Source organism: Phymastichus coffea, unplaced genomic scaffold, assembly GCF_024137745.1.
Source record: "Phymastichus coffea isolate CEN01 unplaced genomic scaffold, Cenicafe_Pcof_1.1 PCOF00007, whole genome shotgun sequence".
NCBI lineage: Eukaryota > Metazoa > Arthropoda > Insecta > Hymenoptera > Eulophidae > Phymastichus > Phymastichus coffea.
Window position 1 is genome coordinate 2,758,430 of NW_026706818.1, and position 24,228 is coordinate 2,782,657.

Here is a 24,228-nt window from a genome sequence, read left to right on the forward strand (position 1 = left end):
ACAATTTATTAGAATTAGCCCAATTTCATTACAATACAAGCGTTCACAGCGCACATAGATTTACTCCGCATGAACTGGTCTTCGCTTATCCACCACGATTACCATCTAGTGAACCGTTAAAAACTTCAGAAAAATTGCCAACATTTAATAATTATCTATCCACACTTATACAAAACATGCAGGATATTGCATGCTTAGCGCGGGAAAACCTCATAATAGCAAAAGAAAAATCAAAAAAATATTATGATCGCCACATAAACCCTTGCAATTTCAAAATAGGAGATCAAGTGTGGCTCATTAAAGAACCTAAACCAGGAAAATTAGAAAAGAATCAAAACCTGGGACCATTTGAAATCTTAAAGGTTACAGACAAAAATAATGTTATCATAAATAAAGGTGGAAAAGCAAATACAGTCCATGCAAATAAATTAATTATGCACAAGGAAAAAATCTAACAATAATTTATGTTCTAGGACCATTTCAATATGTATCAACAATTCTTAATAATAATTACAATTATCAAAACAACATCAGCCATCATGGGATACGACTGCGGGACAACAACGCCAAACATCACGACGTACTCCTTAGTAGACACGGGAGAATGCGACTTTCACAACATTCCCGTAAATAAATCAAATGTATATATAGTATTAATACAAACCGCGGAATTCCGCGAAATTTCCGTACTAAAATGTAAAATAGAAATACATACTGTCTCCACATGTGGAATATTAGGGCACTTAATACCCCCACCAACTGGAGAACAGGAATACATTTACGAAATAAGTCATGAACAATGTAAATTTATCCATGAAACGGGAACTTTCGTATATGACAATATTCATAAAATTGCTAATCTAAAAATAAACGCAACTACTTCAAAAAGTATCGATTTCGCGGGTAGCGCAGAAGGAAACTCCTGCTATGGAGCAGCCTACGCTGATAGCTTCGGATCATGGAATAACGTATTTGTTCATGGCTTTATCAAAATAACATTAATACAAAGTAGAGCTAAAGTAAACTTAGATAACGATAAATTAAGACTAAACACAGGGACCGTATGCAAGTTCTCTGACAAAACATGTATAGACATGGAAGCAGGCTATACCTTCTGGGATATTTTACCAGGAGAAGAATACTTCAAAAATGAGTTCGATATACTATTTAAAGGCATAGCAACGAAATATTCTAGTGATTACGATCACGAAATAATTTACGCATTAAATCATAGTGAAATAACATTTGCTCTAAGCGCCAGAAACAAAATACAACGCTGCAACAGAGAACTTGTAAGAACGGAACACCCGAAACTATTCATCGTAGAAAAAGACAATTACATAAATGCATACCAACTAGAAAATGACTTAGTAAGCACAAGAAGCACCGTAAACCTAGACCTATTGAAATATGTCAATTCAAAATTTGTATACGTAGAAAAACATTTAAGGAGTCAATTGAACAAACTATACTTGAATTTAATAACAGAAAGATGCGAAGTTGAAAGAAAGGTAATACAAAATGCCCTATCCATTGCCACCCTCTCCCCTGACGAATTTGCATACGACATCATGAAAAAACCAGGATACATCGCAAGAGTTGCAGGAGAAGCAGTACACTTAATAAAATGTGTACCAAAGACAGTAAAAATAATTAAATTAGAAGAATGTTACAACGAACTCCCAGTAACCTCTGGAAACGAAACATGGTTCCTGACACCAAAAACACACATCCTCAAAAAGAAAGGGGAACAGATAAACTGTAACGCACTCGTCCCAACGTACTACAAACTCGAAGAAGAATGGGTAAGACTCACACCCAAACCTCAACCATGCGCAGCACCAAACACACTTAGACCTAACACAAAAATAGGATGGAACTTCAAATCAATAAATTCATTAGCAACAAGTGGAGTATACTCTCAAGACGAACTAGACGAACTACAACAACAAATAATGTTCCCTATGGAGAGAACATCAATACTCAATGACATAGCAAGAGAAATAACGGGAGACGTGACAACGAGTGGAAGCATCTTCTCAGAAAATACCATAAAAAACATTGCAGTCAGTACCTGGAATATGATCATAAACAAAATGATCACTTGCGGATCAATCTCTTCAGTTATAATTATGACATTGATCTTAATAAACACAATAAAATTAATAATAGATAAAATAATTAGAGGATACGCACTACACGCAATCTACGGCTGATCGCTCCACCTACTCGGAGCCATCTTCAGCGCTATTACACATCTCCTCATCAAACTCGAGAAACCAAGAAAAAACAGAACAGACAACGACAAAGAAAAACACATAGAACTGCAAGAAATCAAGATTATCCCCACAATACCTATCTCAACACCTAGATGCATAACGCCACCTCCTCTACCAAACAGACCACCTTTTACCTTCAACAATCAAACCACTCTTTCAACTACAAATAAACTTTGTTTTCACTAGAATTAAAATAATACAAACATGACACTCCTCAAATGTTGCCACATTTTAAGCGGGGAGGGAAGCGAGATATTCGCTTTAGGAATCTAAATTAAAAACAAATTCCTTATCTAAAAAACAAAAGAAAAATATATTTTTACAAAATTACAATTATGTTTACAAATATAATTACACTCATATACAATTACAATTATATCGATGGTCTACACTTGGACCTATGATTACATTGTAAAACTCACTAAAAACCTCCACACATACTGGACGAAAACCATTACAATACACTAACAAATCATAAAAAAATAATTCGCGAAGATTCCAAGTATCTTCATCTGGACCGTACTCCCCCAAGAAGAAGGCCGTCTGCGTCACTCGATCGCAATGCCTCAGAGTACGCAATAACTTCCATCTCTGAAACTAACAAGCAAATAGGAAACAAATTAATCAGACATATCAATATACCAATATACAAACATACATTGTAAAACACTTACATCTATTCTCACATATTTTTGGGTCCCGGGCTTAGGCGCGACTGGTAAAGGCAAGCCCTCCCGTCTGGCTTTCTTTGCCGCACGGGAATACTACCAATCCGCATACTAGAATAAAGAAATATAATGATAATAATAACAATGAATAAGAAATCAATTTGTAAAATACTTACGCAGACCATCGAATGACGCTTCCTTGGAAATCCAAACATTGTAAAAATTGAACTGTACAAAGTCGAGCAACCGCGCTCCTCATATACTAAATAAATGCACACATCGCAAAAATTTCTGTATAAACCGCTAGTAGCTTTGAATTTCAGAAGTATTTTTATGCAAACATTGCAATATCTTAGGCCCTGGGGTGTTACGTCTTACGACGCATCCTTTTTATAAAATAAACATTTGCGAAATTCAAAGATACTAAACTATTCGCACGTCAGCAAAAAGCTAATTAAACGCGAGGTAAATGACTCTCCGAAATTAAGCCTTACGACGCATCCTTTTCGTAACATATGCACATTCAAAACTGCTAAGCTATTCACACGACAGCAAAAAGCTGTCGAAACACACTCCGAAACTAAGTCACCAAAACGCAAGAATTTATAATCAGCGAAAACAAAATGTCACACAATATCGCAATACTGACCTGAAAAGAACTATAAAAGATATAAAAAGCAATGAACAAATTACTCTCAGCAGTTGATCAGTAGTCCGTCAGTCAGTCAATAAGTACCTGTAAGACTCAACTCCGTACACACCGGTCCGACAATTGGTGATCATTTTACTTAATAAACTCGCGACTGTTACAAAGTAATATCGTGCAAGTATTATTCAACAACCTATCCTATTCAATTCAACAAGCAGTTAGAGCCTGCTACATTTATTCAATTCAATAAGCAGTTAGAGCCTGCTACATTTATTCAATTCAACAAGCAGTTAGAGCCTGCTACATTCATACAATCCAACAAGCAGTTAGAGCCTGCTACAGTTTATCAACAATTAACCCGTTTCCGCCGAAAACGCCACTCACGTTACCCTGGTATTTGAGAGCTTATAACTGACGTTAAAATTGCCAAAAAAAAATTGAAAGAGCTATATTCTCAAAGTTTAAGATCTGCTCTTTCCGATGGTGCTCATCTCAATTTTTCAAAAAATTTTTTACTATTGCAAAATGCAGTTTTAAAAAAAAATCATGATTTTTTCACTCTTTTTTTTTTTTAAATCGAGTTTTCAAAAGGTTTCTCCAGTGGAATCGACCCGGAACTTCTGTAACTGGTGGAATAAATGTCTTAATATTAAGGTCTCATCGTTTTCGGATCGATTTTTCACCTGGGGAGTTTCAAAATGGCGCCTCGATTGCAAAATTTTTGTAAATATGTTTATGAATTTTTAACTCAACAACTATGGCGTTATGGAAAAATTGCCAAAGAAGAAAATGTTCTTAGAATTACTCAAAGAATGCACCTAAATTTTTTCAAAAGATTTCAAGAAAATTTTTTTATTTTTGCAAACTGTAAATTTATGCGAAATTCAAAAGTTGCTCAAAAAATCCAAAATAATTCCCACGTATTCTACAGTTTATTCTAAGAATATTTTATTCTTATAAATTTTTTTGTATGTGCATTTCTTGTGAAAATTTTTCCATTAGTATCAATGTGGTATCAAAGTGCATATTTCGCCTGTTCGCCTGTTCGCCGTAAAATGCATTTTTTTACGTTGCCCAACTATCACCATCGTGGAGGTCGACGAATATAGATAGTCTCTTTTTTTTTTACATTTTAGTTATTTTTATATTTTTTTCGTATTTTTGTTTTTTTTTTTTTTAATTATTTATGATTACTTTAGAGAAAAAAATTATTTCGCTTGATGCAAAAGAGGAAAACAGTGCAAGCAATAGTACTTGTCGCAATCAATGCAAAATCTGCTAGTTCGTTGACGACACTCCTTGTAGTTACATACTGCTCTAGTTCTAGTTTCATACTGATAAGATTGGAAATCGCCCAATTTAGAATTGGATAAATACACTCTACTGATTTCAGAATATAGCTCTTTCAATTTTTTTTGGCAATTTCAACGTCAGTTATAAGCTCTCAAATACCAGGGTAACGTGAGTGGCGTTTTCGGCGGAAACGGGTTGAAGGCTACGATTATCAAGGTAGTACAATTATCAGACATACATTTCCATATATATTTATTATAAGTGAGACATATCCGACCACTAGTCAACATATTGGAACGTCTCATTCATTAGCTATTCGTAGTTGATGCACGAGACGTAACAATACATATAATTTAATAAATTATTATTACATAATATTTTGCAATTCAATTCTCCATATTCATCAACCGTAAGCTATTAATAGAAAGATAATAGCCTAAAGAAAATTATATTCTTGTTGATAACTGTAGTAAGTTAAATATCAAACATGAGATTAATAATGCTTGAAATATGCTAAAGACAGTATTTCAAGAAGCGCGATTAAAAATGTTTGAATTTCAAATGATCTTGGCAGCATTATTGTGAACTTGGATGCAATAGTACATATCAATGTAAAGTTTGACGATGAATCTATTACCTATCTCAAAAAATAAATGGCACTAAAATCGAACGAGATATCGCTGAATTCTGGAAATTTTTCATGTTCAGCTTATGTTTGAGCAGCCATTTTGAAACCACCCTATTGTATTTTTGAAATGGTTACATTGCATCTTATAGTAGATATAAAGCGCAAAAGTTTAAACTGAGATGGGTCTGCTTGACAAAGAATGACATATATATAAGGGTGGTCTGACGAGTACTTAGCCTCACAACCCGATGGCGCTACTATCGCAAGAAAAATATACTATCATGTAGTACATTCTCGTAGATGGCCACTAGCCAGATCGGATTTGCAGTTTTGTTTCGACCATGTGTGAAAACGGGTGTATCCAGGAATTTTAGAAAAATGAAAAAAGAGCATTATCGGTCAGTGATTTAATTCTTATTTTTGGAAAGGAAATCTCGCCGCGAACGGATGATGATTTATTCACACTTAGCAGTGACTCCAGCACTTTTTTCGAGATTTCCGCCTTCTTATCGCGTCATACTAATTAATAAATCTTTCGGGCCATTTATCGACATCCTAATCATTTCCCGCTTTGCCTCAACATTGACGATTCATTATATTTCATAATTTATGACGCTAACCATTTACTAAAGAATTTTGTTTTCTTATATATAACGCAAATAAAGTCAACAATTTGAACATCATGAAGCACAAATTAAAATAGATAACGAATCGCATTAAAGACAATTAATGGATATTCCTCATTATTTACGATGTTATTGTTTGACAAACTGACAGAATAGAAGTAAGAATGTATTAATAAAAAAATGTAACTCATAAATTCGCACCTGTATCTCTTTCATGTTAGCTCTTTTATGTTAGCTGTTGACTCTGCATCGTTATTCTACATTGCTATATTGACTTTGGTCTTTATTTATTTACCTGAGTAAGTTGGCGACAGAAACGAATAGGGAGATTGCTAACTGCAATTGTACGGATAATGACCGATAGAAGATGCTGGTTCCAATGCTTTTAATGGCCAAAGCGTCAAAGTTTACGTACAATTTTAAGAAAGAACGGCGGGGGCCTACTAAACACGCATCGAAAAAAATGTATGAGAAGCGAATGTGCGTTTCAGGGAAAGAAGGGGAAACAAATGTGTGCTTGGTATATCACGCACACTGGTAAGCAAAGCAAAGCAGTAATTCGAGCTGAACACTGCAAGACGGTTTTATTCGTTTTGTACGATCTGAATAGAGGCTTCAATTCCCACTCAATTCAATGGTTCTTATTATAAATAATTATATCTCTGTTATTATGTCAAATACTATAACAAATATCTACAACCCAAGCCTCTTACTTAATCTCAAACCCATAAATCCATATACTCCTTTATGAACATATTTATGTTTCATATTTATATTCTCAGTACGTTGATAGCCGAAATGGTTAACGCGTGCCATTAGATTTTTTTGTCATGCGAGATCGAATCTCTGTCGAGATAGTTTTTTTTAATAAAATTTCTTTTTTATCTTTGAATAAATTAACCTGTTTGACATTATTATATAAGTATATTATAGTTATTCTGTATTGGAAAATCAAAGTGGTAATGAAATAAATATTAACACTTACACGTTTATTTATTTTAAAAATTGCGAATTTTATATATACGCTTAAACTTACAATATATATACTGCGCGATTCTAAAACTTTAAACAAAAATTAAACTCTGAATAACTATAATGCACTAAATAATCCGATAAGCAAGAGCACACGCTTTTCAATCAGTTGAAAGCTGAATGCTTAGAATTAGGAGAAGTCACGTCACTGACAAGGGAACCACCCCAACCCGACCTCACCGATTTGAATGATTTTGGGATATGTTATAAAACTTAAAAAAAAAATTAGATACGTGTTTTTTTTTTATCGGACCATAAGGGCTTTTAAGGGGTGAAATCAATTCCTATACTTATAAACTGTTTACTTTTTTCAATTTTTACTTGTGGTTTAGTTTACTTTTTGTTGGTAACTTACTTTGCTGTACACTTTATCTTATTTACAATTTTGTCTTATTAATGGCTCGAAGAAGATAAGTTATATCAAATCTACGCCCCTTACGATAATAAGACATCCGATACATATTTCATTATTCATAGTAGTTGAAGAAAAGTCAAGTATTTAAAAAGTTAAAGTTTTTTTATAGTGCTGGATTTATAAATAAACTTATTTCTATATTTACATACAAATTTCCCGAACACGAAAATATAGTACATAACAAGAAGAAAAGTTTTTGTCTACTACGTAAGTATTTATGTCACTTATCATATATAATTTTATTCAAATATTTTGATTTGTAAACATGTGAAATATAACTGTTAAAAACGTATGATCGAATTCTATCTATAGACTAGGTTTCCTTTTGTCGTTTGTAAAATTATTCAACTACAAAAAAGAGTATTTATATCTTGATTTTGTTTTAGATTAAAACATGAAGATCAATCCTTTGAACGTAGTCAATTTATTATTAGCATATTTTCAAAGTTTACAAATACCAGATAGCGAGATTAATTTCAATGAAATTAAATTGTCAGAAAAGTTGAAAGAAATATTAATAGATGCCGTGTATGAGTTTAATGATATTGATATGATTATTGAAGAGACGTTAGATTTTCATGAAGATTATAAAGATACTGATGCTAAAATAATCGAAGATGAAGTTCAACCAACAAATCAGTGCACAAATGATGATGAAGAAATCACATTTGATTATAAACAAAGAGCTGTAGAATTTTGGAGGAGCGGAAAAAACAAAAACTTAAAACTGGATACTGTACAATATAGATTCAAAAAAGTTTCATCTATGAGTCAACGTAAATGGTGGACGAAAACAATTAATAAAAATGGAACTTACCGAGAAAAAATTGCGCAAATTTGCCAATACACATTTGATAATTTAAAAGCCGCTATTGCAGCTGGTACGATAGTACATGATCGAGATACGAGTATACGGAAATTGGCATTGCAAGCTCAAAAAATTGTTGGCCATGAAGATATAAGATTTTAGGCTTCTCAAAATTGGTTACTAAAATTTAAAAAAGCTCATAGAATAGTATCTAGAAAAATAAATAAATTTATCACCAAAAAAACATTAGAAAGTAAAGAAGAACTACAAACTGATGATGATGCTTTTGTAGCTGATGTTCAATCATGTATACCAGAAATCGGCATTGCAAACTTTTATAATTCATATCAGAGTGGTTTCCAATTAGAAATGCACTTGGGAAGAACATTAGCCGTTGAAGAAGAAAATCAGGTACAATGTCTGGTACAGTCGGTTTCATCGACAACGCACAGTTATATACTGTTCAGCCAACTATATCAGCAACCGGGAAACTTTTATCACCACTTTTTATAGTATTAAAATAAAAAAGTGGTCAATTCGGTCCCATAGTGGAATCTTCATTATTTAGACCAGAAAATGTGCATGTGGAAGCATCTAAATCTGGAAAATGAACGACAAGTTAGTATATTTTTGTTTATTATAATGCAATGACATAAAAAAGTTTTGACATTTTTTTTATTTTAGATCATTTTTTAATATGATTGAAAGAAGTTTTTTACCCAAGTGTTGTACCTCAATCTGTACTTTTACTCGACTCTTGGAGTGGACATTGCGATAAAGCTGTAAGGGAAACGATGCCGACAAACAAAATTGTTAATATAAAAAAAATTCCTACAGGAACGACAGGGAACATCCAACCACTCGATGTTAATAGCACTCGAAATAATAGGAAAATTACAAATTACCACTAATTGTTACAACTTACAAGAATGTCATCCGGAAATGCACTTTGCGCAGGCGTAGAGCTTTGTAATTGTCCTATTATTTCTTTTAGAAACAAATTTATAGAATTGTACTGATGGTACAATTTAGACTACAGAAGGTACAATTTTTCTGTGAATTTATTTTTGCTTAATTATGTCTTTTATGTGAATAAGTAGGAGATGAATGATCGATAACAATATTTTTTATTTTTTATGAGAAATATAATGGTACAATAACAAATAATTATTTTTTCGAGAACTACAATTAGACATACGTGAGATGTGATCATTTTTTTTTATAAAATAATATTTGTGTCGGGCTGTTTCGGCATCGGTGTAGTTTGGTGGGTTAGAGGTAGGTTGGTTAGTTGAGGTAGCTCGCTCATGCACACATAGGTCCTTAGCAGCCGGAAATTTGAACAAAAATGACGACAAAAAGTGGCAACGGGGTTTCATTTGTCATCACAAAATACACTAAAATTTACTGGAATGAAAATCGGCGGAGCAAGGATATTTGTTTTTTACACAATTTTTCTTTCTTTCTAGTCAACCATTAATAATTTAATAAAATAATTTAATTGTTAAGCTAGATTTATTTTCGATACATAATTATTCAATTTTTATTATACAAATAACGCTTTACAAACGCTTTACAAACTTTACAAACATCGAACTCATATTGCATTGACAAATAAATATAATTAAATATAATTATATAATATAATTATATAATATAAATATAATTAAATATAATTTTGTCGCGATGTCGCCGTCGAGCGGTGCGGAGGTGCAACCGCCTGACGCATCATCGCTACATAAGCATTTCAAGTGTCATCCAAATACAAAAGTTGGAGCAGTTGTGTGTTTAGTATGTGGTAATTTCTATCATACAAGTGAAATAGTAGCAAAAATCAATGCAGGAAATGCAATCAAACTAATAAACAGCTCATTCATAATATGCCAGGAGCATCCAAATTTTGCACTAACATCAAACTTGCCATATGGGGACTTAAGTGAACAAGCTAGTGCTTTTATAACACAATTCAAACTTGTAAGTAGAGAACAATTAAAACAGGAAATATTAAATGAGCTTGTGCATGAAAAGCAAATTTTAAATGAAAACGATGTTAATATGGATGTAACACAGATCAGTGATTTGGATGAATTACAACAATTAAAAGCCGAAAATAACCTATTGAAAGAACTGTACAAAGAAACAAAAGAAAAAAATGAATTGCTCAATGAACTACTAATTAAAGAAAAACAAAATAAAAATGCAAATACTAACATTATGAGAAAAACATATGCTGAAACAATTGCACTACCAAAACCTAAACCCAAAAGAATACCAAGACTAATAATAAAGAAAAAGAGTAATGATAACATAAACTTAGAAAATCAAGTAGCACATTACTTAATTAAAGACAAAAACATACAAACAAAAAGTGTACAAGTTAAAAATACTGACACAATAATTGTCAACTGCATGACCGAAGAAAATGTCACAGTATTAGAAAAAACTTTACAAAAAAAACTACCGGCACTTACTGTTCAAAAAGAAGAAATACGTAAACCGATAATTAAAGTAGTAGGAATTTCTAAAGCTTTCACAACAAATGTAAAAGATATAGAAACTGATATTAATGCAAGAAATTTTAGTCAATACGAAGAAAAATGCAAAGTAAAACATGTATTTACAAATGAAAAAAATAAAACAGTAACTGCAATAGTAGAAGTTCCATCTATTTTATATAAACATATAAAAAACAATAGTAACAAATTATTTATTGGTTGTCAAAACTGCAGAATCTTCGACGTCATCAATACATATCCGTGTTATAACTGCTCAGGTTTTGGCCACGGCGGCGGAAAGTGTGAAAAAGCAAAAAAAGAGCCAACGTGTTATAAATGTGCAGGCAAGCACCAAGCAAAAATGTGTAGTAGCAGCATACTCCAATGTCCAAACTGCATTTTCCACAATGAAACATATAGTAAAAACTACAACGTAAACCATAGTGCAATCGACAGCGAAATGTGTGAAGTTTTAAAAATGAAAATAAAAAGGTATATTGAACTGACAGATTATCCAATTCAACCAACTTATCAAAGATATTTTGGTAGAATAAACTTTGAAACAAACACCCGCAAGATATATAACCGTCCGAGAATAAATAACAGTTTATCGTTATCATCGTTATCTACACCAAGTCCAACAGGTAATAAAACCAGAAATACTAAATAGTTTTCTGCAATATTACAATATGGATAACAATTTATATGATATTATATTTGAAAATGAACATAAAACAGATAATATTGATGATCTAAATAAATATATATGTAAGGAAAATAATATCATTCTATGTATAAACATCAGAAGCCTAAAAAAAAATTACAATAAATTGCTAGTATTTCTGAAGAACCTCGATAAAAAACCATGTATAATAGTATGCACAGAAACATGGTATTTAGAAAATCATGAAATGTTCAATATTCCAGACTATAAAATATATTATAATGAAAGTAAAATAAACAAATCAGATGGTGTTGTTTTGTACATGAAAGAAGAAATCATCGAAATTACAGAAATTCTTGAAATAGATAAATTAAAAATAATTAACTATAATATTACACTAGAAAACAACAAAAATTTGGTGCTGTCTGCAATTTACAGATCCCATGATTTATCTAAATCTGAATTCCTTTTGAATCTCAAAGAATTATTGAAAATAAATAAAAAATATAAAAACAATATTTTAATGGGAGACTTTAATTTTGATATATTGAGAGAAGAAATACTAGATCAAGATTTTCTACAAGTACTGCTAGAAAATGGATATTGCCCAGGTCTACATACCATAACAAGACCATCCAATATTGATATTAACAAAGGTACATGTATAGATAATTTTTTTGTTAGGCTAGAAAAAGTCAAATATAAAACTTACGTCCTCAACATACCCTTCAATGATCACTACCCAATAATGATGAGTCTAAGGAATAATTATAAATGTACACAAAAAACCCATTTCAAAATAATAAACTATTTTAAACTAAAAAATAAAGCCAAAAGAACTGTTTGGGCTGACATACAAATAATAAAAGACCCTAACCTAGCAACGAACAAATTAATAGAAAAAATACAAACATGTATCAAGGCATCATCTAAAAACAATAAACACAATAAGAATAAAATGAATCCAAGGAGTAATTGGATAACTAAAGCAATAATGATATCATGTGCACACAAAGAAAAACTTTATAATAATTGGAAAAAAGATCCCAATAATACAATAAAAAGAGAAAAATATAAAAACTATGTAGAAACTTTAAAAAAGACCATAGATCTAGCTAAAGAAAAATATGAAAAAAATCAAATCAAAACAAATCAACACAATCCACGAAAATTATGGAAAATAATCAACAACAAAATTGGGACGAAAACCAATAAAAACAATAACATAAATCATCTACTAATAGGTAATAATAAAATTACAAACTCAAACGACATTGCAGAACAAATGAATACATTTTTCAGTACAGTAGGCAAACAGATATGTGATAATATTAGACAACCAATAAATAGTAACATTACTCTACCATCTATGAACAACAACAGTATTTTTCTACATTTAACAAATAGAATAGAAGTTCAACAAACAATAAGAAAAATGGGCAACAAAAATGGAGGATCTGACGGCATCAACACTCAGGTACTAAAGATAATAATAAATCACATAAGTGATCCGTTGACCTATATCTTTAATTTATGCTTACAAAAAGAAATATGGCCTGATGAATTAAAAAGTGCTGAAATTATTCCTATCTATAAAACTAAAGAGAAGTATCTACCAACAAATTATAGACCTATATCTTTAATATCAAATATTGCCAAAATTTTTGAAAAATTAATACAAATCAGGATTACAAGTTTTTTCAACAAACATAATTTATTTTCTAATAAACAATTTGGTTTTAGAAAAGGTCTTAGCACCAAAAATGCCCTATACTACCTAACCAACTCAATATACAATCAACTAGACAAAAGTAAATCAATAGCAGCAACTTTCTTGGATCTAGCGAAAGCTTTTGACACTGTGGACCACAAAATTCTACTCAAAAAACTTTATAGATATGGAATTAGAGGAAGTGCGTATGAACTTATCAAAAGCTATCTAAGTAATAGGAAACAAAGAGTTAAAATCAATGGTGAATATAGTCAATATCAACAAGTCAACATTGGCGTACCACAAGGTACAATATTGGGACCTTTATTTTTCATAATCTATATAAATGATATGTTACAATTGCTACCAAATGATAGTGTGTCGGCTTTTGCTGATGACACGGTAATTATCGTGAAAGGCGAAACATGGCATGAAGTCGAAAGAAATATGAATTTCTACTTAAACAAAATATCCATTTGGCTAGCATTGAATAAACTGTCACTAAACATTGACAAAACAGTTTATATGGCTTTTGGAAATAACTGCAATAGCAACTCAACATATCTACATATAAATATAAAGGGTGCACCCATTCGAAAAGTTGATAATACTAAGTACCTTGGAGTGCATTTCGATAGCCATATGAGATGGGACCTGCATACAAACATGCTATACAATAGACTAAAATATCTAACTTATATTTTCCACAAATTATCTAGGATAATGAGCACAGATAATCTACGTATGATTTACTATGCACTTTTCCATAGCATAACAACCTATGGTATTATAGCATGGGGTGGAGCATACATTGGAAGACTCAAATATATACAAACTCTACAAACGCGACTATTACAAATAATAAATAAAAACAAGTTTATAAATGAAAAAAATCCACTAAACATAGATCAAACATTCACCATGGAATCTCTAGTGTATCACTATGTCAACCTGCAAGATATGTTCCTAAAGAAAAATTCCGTAACAAGGAAAAAAACTATACAGCCCCTTAAAAGAAAATTAACAATCAGCATTAAAGATAGCTATACAAGAGCTTTAGCCACCTTCAATCAACTACCTTCTCACCTCAAAACTTTAAACAGCAATATAAAAACAATAAAGGACAAAATAAAAAAATGGATCAAAGGCCATCCATACTAGATTCTAGATACAGGAATACAATGAACCACAAAATACACTGCAACAATTTACAACAAATCTATTACAAACTAAAGCAACAAGGGAACTTTGATAGTCTAAATTCAGCATTGGAAGTCCATGTGGATGAGGATAAGGATAAGTTTCTCTTGGATGTAAGGACATATTTGTGTTCACAAGGCACTTGTACACTTCATCAAAATCGTTCTCATCGTCGAATGTCTGAATATAACATGAAAAAAATGAAAGCATCAGATAACTACAGAAAAATAATTGAAACAATTGCAAATGTGATTGACATAGCATGGAACTCACAACGGATAACTATTAATACCAAAACAAAAAACGGATTCAAAGAGGGAAAAAGAAACGAAACTTACATTCTAACAAAAACAGATACAACCAACATACATTTCATTAATAAATGTGAATACTGCACATACAAACAATTAATTGGTAAAAAACATATACATTTCATAAAAGAAGAAAACAAAGAAGTTCTCAAAGAACCAAATATAGATAAAGTAAGATATAAACCCATAGAAACAGTATTTAAACAAATAGATGACATTGCAGACAACAATAGTATACAAATAGAAACAAGTAAACCAAAAAATACATCAGGAAAACCGATTCAACAAACAAATAATATTCGAATGACCTATGGAGACATCAATTATTTTGGAAACAATAAAGCATTATTATACTTTTATAGAGGTATCAGAGGATATCAAACTTTCACTAATTCATTGCACTCACTGGAACAACAACCTAAATATAAAGATTTGATAGTCTTAGATGACATAGTATTCACAGCAACATGTAAATGCGATTCACATAAACAACATACTGAATTATTCCCTCATTATAGAGTCACGTGTGCTACAGGACTTACTTGTCCAGCTAGACTAAATACATATGAAAGAATATCATATGCAAGAAAAATGAAAGCATCAATGACGACAATCGTAACGGCCAGACAAATGTTAATCAGATATTGGAGATAGAAGAACAAAATTTAAGATATTAGTGAAGTAAGCTTTTATTGGAAGCATTCTTGCTACCAATATTAAGCCATACTTCATTTGTGAAATAGTATAATCTATTATACAAACCAACTCTTAGTTTTAAGTTTTTTGTTTTTTTCTTAATTTTCTTTAAGTGTTTAGTAGTTTTAAAATACCAGATCAGCGAACAGGTTTATCCTCTGCCGGGTTACAAATTTGTAATGTATAATTGTATAATTATTACTACTTGTTGTAATATTTTGTACTATACTCTGGTTAATAATAATAATAATAATAATAATATGCAGAGATGAAAATTCAACAACGGCCTTTTTTAGTCTGTGAGGATATGAAGCATCGGTTGTTACATTTATTTTACATTTATTCCAGTATTTTAAAAATTCTTTGTGAACTGATTCCCCAGCCTGTTCAGATCATACCCCCAAGCCAACGTTATCCAAGAAACCTAAACAATCTTTTAAATGTTCCGTCACAACATGAACTTTTAACGTTGTAGATAATTCTGTCGCTTGAAATCTTTTTTTTAAATTTACGATGAGAGTATCTATATCACTTTTTGGTTGCGTTGTTGAGAAGCAGGCAGTAACTACTTTATCCATGGCTTTCAGGGCGTTCACAAAGCGTAAGAGTGCTAATTTTCCTACTCCGTTGCAAATGTCTGAATCAAATAACTTATCAGATTCTTTTAAAAGTTTCCGACAAGCGTTGCCCTCAAATATTTCTCCATGATAGTTTTTTGGAATCACATTCAATTTTTTTGGCCACGTAAGAGCTTTTTCCCGACCTAATAGAGGTACTAATCCCTGCCAGCAAATATGGTTCACGTAACCTTGAAGTACGTGTAATTCAGGAATCACACACCGTTCCAACACGCAAAAATCGGTCTTTTCTTCAAATAGAGGTCGATTAATAACGCTGTGGTAATTCTTGGCTACCTTCTTATCTTTTCCGATAGAACAAAAGGCTTCATAATCATTTTCAAGCATCCCATAAGTTTTCAATGGTAATACATCGCTACGATTTGAAGAACGTCTCAAAGAGTCCAGTGTTATATTGCAGTAAGGGCAAGGGAAAGAAGAAGTAGCAGTCTGTTGACCATTTATTAATAAGAGCAGCTTGAAATCGGAGCAAAATTTGAAGGAAATATTATTGATCTGTATTAAATCAAATAAAATTTTAACGTTTTCGTAGGTCTCTTTGATGTCAGGAACTATACACAGCATTATCAAACGATAAACACTAGTTATCTTGGATTTTGCACTCACATTTCCTCCTTCGTGGTACGTTTTTCTTTTTTTCTTGAAAGGTTGATCATTGTTTTCTATAACATCATCAGCTGGTATAATCGACATATAAAAAATTCTTATGTTTTCACTCCTGATATTTGATGATTTTATTTTATTAAATTTCTGATCTTAGGAGTTATCCCTGTAAATAATTACACACCTTGTTTTTCTTGTAAACGTTTCGCAATTTAATTTATTGCCACCTCAGTATACATCTGTTAAATATATAAAATGAATAATTTTCTCTGACTTACATATACATATAAAATTTTGTCAGAAGCGTTTAAATGTCCTTGCAAATCTTATTTATGATATGAATATAAACTTAAAAACCATAGAAAAATTTAGAATATTTACAGAACAAAAAGCAAACAAAATTTATCAGAAATTAGATAAAAAATTAAATAATAGATTTGACAGAATAGTTAATAAAAAGGAAAAAGGAATTTCTAATGAATCATATAAGAATAATCAAAACAAGGAAAATTGGGTCAAAAATACTACTGACATACACATTCCTAATGAGGTCATTGAAGTAGTATCTTTGGGCCCTAATTACAACATACAAAATGATTTAAATAAAAAAGATATAATAGACAGTATTACGAATTTAGAATTTTTACTTAGTAGAGAAAAAGATAATAATAATACGGACACTGAAAACTCTTTAAATGATATTAGAAACATCTTGATTAAAAACATTGAGTCCAGTTTTAACAAAAAACGACACGTTAAAAAATCGGATAACAATTTTAAAAAAAAGCTCAAAGCAACTAACATGTTTCTAAAAGAAAACAAAAACCTTTTTTTCACTAGAGCTGACAAAGGCAACATTACTGTATGCTTATACAGAAATGAATACATTGAAAAAATGAATTCGCTGTTGTCAGATAACAGTACCTACACAATCTGGGAGAAAAATAACCCTTTAACCAAAATACAAAAAGATGTTCAGTATTTCCTTACAAATTTCAATGAAAAAGGATACATAAAAAAATATTTCCCGAATATGCTTATTAACCAATTTATCCTCACACAATCCCATACAACACTAGCTAGAGCATATGGACTTCCAAAAATCCATAAAAATCACATTCCACTCAGGCCTGTAGTATCCACAGTTAACACTCCTACGCATTTCCTATCTAAACTGATCAACAAGGCTCTTAAAGAATCCATAGACGTACCTAGATCACACATTAAAAATAGTTTTGAATTAAAAAAACGTATCGAGAACATATACATTCCAACAGACCATATATTGGTATCTTTCGACGTAGTTTCACTATTTACAAGTATACCTAGATATTTAATACTTAACAGCATATATAAGAGGTTCCAAAAATTACACAGGAAATCGATAATTATGTTTGACGAAATCATAACAACAATTAATTTCTTATTCAATAATGCATTTTTTCGTTTTAATAATACTACTTATAAACAGATATTTGGTATTTCGATGGGAGATCCATTATCAGCATTATTTGCAGACTTAGTCATGGAGGATTTAGAGACACAATGTTTACTTTTTCTGAAGGAGGAATTTAATATCAACCCAATTTTTTATTACCGATATGTGGATGACACATTAATATGCATTAAGAGCATGGAATTTGATCGTGTTTTTGGAACATTTAATGATTATAATTCACATTTAAAATTTACCTACGAGACAGAGGTTAATGGTTCTATTGATTTTCTAGATTTATCGCTTACTAGAAGAAATAATACAATTATTACAAACTGGTACCAAAAACCAACTATGTCGGGACGTATTTTAAATTATAACTCAAACCACACATTAAAACAAAAAAAGAACATTGTTAATAACCTGGTAGATAGATCGATATTGTTGTCTGATGAAAGTTACCATAGCAATAATATATCTATTGTAAAAAACATATTATATAATAATGACTATCCTGAAGAATTTGTAAATTCGTGCATTAAAGATCGCATTAGAAAATACACATACAGTCATAACATTACACAAAATAAAAACAATAACAAAAAACAGACAATATACTTTCCAATTCCATTCGAAAAAGAATTTTTCTATAAATGTAAATCAACATTAAAGAAGAGTAACCTTGTTTGCATACCAAAAATGACTAACAAGTTATCCAATATTATTGTTCTAGGCAAAGATAAATTAATAAAATATGAAAAAACAGGTATAGTTTATAATGTTCAATGTAAACAATGTACATCTAACTACATAGGCGAAAGCAAAAGAGCTCTAAAAACTAGAATCAATGAACATAAATATTCGGTAAAAAAAACGATTCAAGATCCAAGTAACTCTAGATTTAGACATCTACCTATACCAGCTCATATAGTGAATAATCCGAAACATGAATTTGATTGGGATAACACAAAAATTATACATGTAGAACAGAATTACAAAAAAAGATGCATCGCAGAATCAGTACACATTAAAATTACGGATAATACCATTAATTCACAAGAAGATACAAAATATCTCAGCAACCAATATTCGAGAATATTTAACATCATTAAGTCTATTTAGTAATAGTATTATGAGATTAACATGATCTGATCTTTCTTTTCCTCTTTTGTATTCCCCACTCTTCATATCTCTCTTATTAGACCATTCAATTTTTCTCTTTCTATTCTTATACAGAGTGAGTGACTTACTAGGAGCATATACAAACGTATTCTATCAGTTTTATTTTAATTTGCTTGGACATGATGTGTTTATACCGTACTGACAAAAAATTATTGTTTTATTTAATTGATGTTATAATTTTATATTGACGTTATATATGTGAGGAAATAATTTTTATTTTAATCAACATTGCAATACAAAGCATATTAAAAAACGTAGGTTTATATTTAATTTATTACTATATTTGATTTGAAATTATTCATTTTATATATTTAACAGATGTATACTGAGGTGGCAATAAATTGAATTGCGAAACGTTTACAAGAAAAACAAGGTGTGTAATTATTTACAGGGATAACTCCTAAGATCAGAAATTTAATAAAATAAAATAATCGACATACACACTTTAAAAAAACCTTGTCCGCCGTCGGCCATTACTTTTACAATATAGTTGCCGACTACATGTCGTTCACATAATATAGCGTCTAATAATTCACTTGCATCCGCCCAAATCACAGTCCTGTCTTCTTTTGCTTTACCGCTTCCGACATCCAATTTGAAACCACTGGATTTGTATAAATTATTCAAAAATGAAGATTTTTCAGTCATATGCTGATAATTTGTAGGTACGGATTTTTGCCAGCAGAACACCGTATGAAATTTGTTAAATTTTTCATTTGTTTCGATGAAAAACCACTAGTACTTTTAAGACTATCTAATTTTTCTTCCGAAAAAGATACATTTTCTTGTTTTTTACTATTGAGAATGATTTTTCTTTTACGCCCTTTAGTATTTAAGTTTAGTTCAACATTATTGTTGTAACTTATGGATTTAGACTGTTTTTCTTGCATTCTCGTTATAATAGAAGAGGCAACTTGCATTTAAGATTTTTCGGAAAGATTATTAAAAACTAAGTTTTCAATATTTTCACTGATATTTTGACATTTGTGACTAATACCTTTTTTTATTTCTTGTAAACATTTTTTACAAAGTTTAATAACTTTTTGTGCATTTCTTTCTATTGGTTTCACAACACCAATCTTACTAGAAGGCAGTGCGCTAGAAGAATTAATTTTTTGTTCTTTACCATACATTCCATTTGCGGTAGTGATTTTGTTTGAAATATTAGACCGAACCATTCCTCTTCCCTTAACATTTTTTCTTGAAACACTACTTCTCGCTGTAATGCAGATGTAACAGTAACAACGCTGACCATCACTGTTGACATTTCTGGTTTCTTTTATTAATTGAATATCACTGAAATTAGGCATTGAGGGCAGTGGCCTTTTTTTCTGTTTCTTATCGTGCTCATTCAATGTTAATCTGCACGTCACACAGATACTTAATGGAAACTTATTGTCACATATTGTAAATTTTTTGTTAATTAACTTTCTAATTAAAGCACTACATGTTTCATTAATTAAATAAAACTCAAGCTTCTTTTGTCTAAGGAATATTTTGTTACCACAAACAGCGCACACTTTTTTTCTATTTTCTTCGTGACTTAAATAAGGAGGCATTTTCAAAATTAACAAAAATACAAAGCACCACACAAAATCTGTCCGAATAAATAAATAAACATGTACAATAGCTTAACAGTTTTTTTTTTCTGTTTTTTGTTTACTTTTCGCCACATACCCGTATCGGGCAAAATTTCTTATACTTAGATACACAAAGTAAGTATTTTTGCTTACTGCCATATTCACGCTCGCAGTTAAAAACAATATTTTCTTCGAAATTATCGGCAGCTATGCAATATTAAATATATGAAAAAAATTAATTCATGAAAAAAATCAAAATTTGTGTAAAAAACAAATATCCTTGCTCCGCCGATTTTCATTCCAGTAAATTTTAGTATATTTTGTGATAACAAATGAAACCCCGTTGCCACTTTTTGTCGTCATTTTCGTTCAAATTTCCGGCTGCTAAGGACCTATGTGTGCATAGGATTAAATTATTTCAAGAAATAACAAACGACTAAACTTGTTTATCCCAGGGTTAGGTGGATTAACCTGCTGATAGTTTGACGGGGGTGGTTTCTAGGGGGTGAAACACCCCTTAAACATATTTTTTTTTTAAATCCGGAAACACGTCAATTTAATTTTGGTATTTTCTCATTATCAGTGCGATTTTTAAATCACTCGAGCTGATTTACTATATTACATGTCGTAAAACAGTACAAAAAATAGTGTATTTACCCCTATTAAAAAGGGGGTTGCAACCCTTCGGTATAAATGTTATGTCCTTAAAAGCGCCTTTTTATAAGAAATTTTTTAATGTTGAATTTACTGAAAAATATTCATTTGATGCTGAGAAATATAAAAAAAACTGATTTTAGGAGTTGATTTTCAGGGTGTATTTCACCCCTTAAAAGCCCTTATGGGCCGATAAAAAAAACCAAATTTATTTTCAAGTACGACAACATATCCCAAAATCATTCAAATCGGTAAGGTCGGGTTGGGGTGGTTCCATTGTGAGAACCATTAGTTTGTTTCGTTCACTCATAGATGGCTATTTCTCCATATAAAACAGATTCATAGCTTTCAACACTTCCTCCCTTTGTGTCTCTTTACTCTGAATGTTCAGTATAATTTTTAGAATCTTTGAAAAATGCTCATTTTCGAAAATGTTTTAAATACGCTAATATTATATCTCTGAGGTATGTGTGACTAGAGCTAGGTAGAGACTTAGTCATAATGTGAGCTAAGTTATCTTTGCACTAAATTCACTGAATCTTTATTTGTTCCTCTTTAACTCACATCTTAATATAGTCTCCGTAAACGTTTGATATTTGCTCTTTAACCCCTGTTGTTTCTCATACTCTTAGTATTTTCTGAATCTCTTCATAGCTATCATTAAAGTTTTTCAGTTTTCTTGTGTCATCTTAGAATATATAATCTTTTGGAGATCTATTATCACACCATTTCGTTACTGGGTAGAAAGTGAAATTCAATATATCTCTTAAATATTTATTTATTTATATTATCTCTTGACATACTTCAGTTATTGCCAATACTCTGTAAATTAAGTAGATTTACTCATGCAGTTTTGTTTATAACTTCTCCAAGCCACTGTATCTTTGAATAATTTAATAACATATCCGCTGATCAAAGTAGAACATTCGCAGTCTCTTAAACTTGAGTCTGTATAGGCTATCAAGTTGTTTTCTTTGGCTCTAAATGTCGAGTCCTTTTATGTCTTTCCATTTAATAATCTGAAAATTCTCTTCATTTCTTTCCAGTTTTCTTTAGTAGAGCAAGACTATTTTCTTGCCAGATAATTCAGTGAATAAGACATATCAAATTCTGTTCCACTCACAAGATACGAGGGTGGTTCGATAAGCCCTTAGAAAAAGATATAAAAATAATTTGTTTGGTAGACTATTTTTATTTTTCAACATAATCTCCTATTAGCTTGATATACTTTTCTAGACGTCCTTCAAGTATTTTCAAGCCATCAGAAAAAAATATTTTTAGAAGTTCCTCAAAATAGTCATTTGTTTGTGTTATGACCTCTTCGTTCGAGATGAATCGTTGTCCGGCAAGCCACTTTTTTAGGTTTCGAAATAAAAAAAGTCACTAGGAGCCAAATCTGGTGAATACGGTAGTTGGTTTACTAATTCGAACTTCAATTCCTTAATTTTAGCCATTGAAACTAAGCAAGATTGTACTCGTGCATTGTCTTGATGAAACAGAATTTTTTTTTTCACATGAGGACGTTTTTCCTTTATTTTCTCGCTTAACGGGTGCAACTGTTACGTCTCGTGCATCAACTACGAATAGCTAATGAATGAGACGTTCCGATATGTTGACTAGTGGTTGGATATGTCTCACTTATAATAAATGTATGTGGAAATTTATGTCTGATAATTGCACTACCTTGATAATCGTAGTTTTTAATTGTTGACAGAAATGCAGCAGGCTCTAACTGCTTGTAGAATTTTATAAATGTAGCAGGCTCTAACTGCTTGTTGAATTGTATAAATGTAGCAGGCTCTAACTGCTTGTTGAATTGTATAACTGTAGCAGGCTCTAACTGCTTGTTGAATTGTTTTGGGTAGGTCGTTGAATAATTACTTGCACGATATTACTTTGTAACAGTCGCGAGTTTATTAAGAAAAGTAATTAGCAATTGTCGGACCGGTGTGTACGGAGTTGAGTCTTACAGGTACTTATTGACTGACTGACGGACTACTGATCAACTGCCTGAGTGTAATTTGTTTATTCCTTTTTATATCTTTTATAGCTCTTTTCAGGTCAGTATTGCGATATGGTGTGACATTTTCTTTTTGTGAATATGAATTTTTGCGTTTGGTAACTTTTATTAGGAATGTCATTTACCTTGTGTTTCGTCAGCTTTTTGCTGACGTGCGAGTAGTTTAGCAGCTTTGAATTTCATAAATGTGCATTTGTTACAAAAAAGGATGCGTCGTAAGCCGTAACACTTTATTTCGGAGTGTCATTCACCTTGCATTTCGTCAGCTGACGTGCGAGTAGGTTAGCAGCTTTGAATTTCATGAAAGTGCATTTGTTACAAAAAGGATGCGTCGTAAGACGTAACACCCCAGGGCCTAAGATATTGCAATGTTTGCAAAAAAAAATACTTCTGAAATTCAAAGCTACTAGCGGTTTATACAGAAATTTTGCGATGTGTGCACTTTAATTAGTATATAAGGAGCGTGGTTGCTCGACTTTGTACAGTTCAATTTTGACTTGTAATTTACAATGTTTTGATTTCCAAGGAAGCGTCATTTGATGGTCTGCGTAAGTATTTTACAAATTGATTGTGGTTCTTGTTACTTAGTTTCTATTTTTTTTTTCTTATTCGTTGTTGTTATTATATATTTTCCTTTTTCT

At 31.3% G+C, this 24,228-nt stretch overlaps 1 protein-coding gene across 10 annotated transcripts in view; it reads right to left on the minus strand.

The window, feature by feature from the left end:
* LOC131669021 (inactive dipeptidyl peptidase 10) overlaps positions 1-24,228 on the minus strand; it is a 1,674,792-nt gene that overhangs the window by 1,482,269 nt on the left and 168,295 nt on the right. Inside the window, exons 2-3 of one of the 10 annotated variants that reach the window (XM_058943645.1) lie at positions 8,671-8,998; positions 8,408-8,578 (exon numbers count right to left, since the gene is read on the minus strand). The exons of 7 other annotated variants lie outside the window; for them this stretch is intronic. Coding sequence is in view for 1 of the 3 variants with exons in the window: in XM_058943603.1 (XP_058799586.1) it covers positions 8,712-8,837 (126 nt within the window). In the remaining 2 variants the exon portion in view is untranslated. The remainder of the gene's footprint in view (positions 1-8,407; positions 8,579-8,670; positions 8,999-24,228) is intronic. 2 more of the 10 variants (XM_058943603.1, XM_058943635.1) reach the window with 2 other exon arrangements.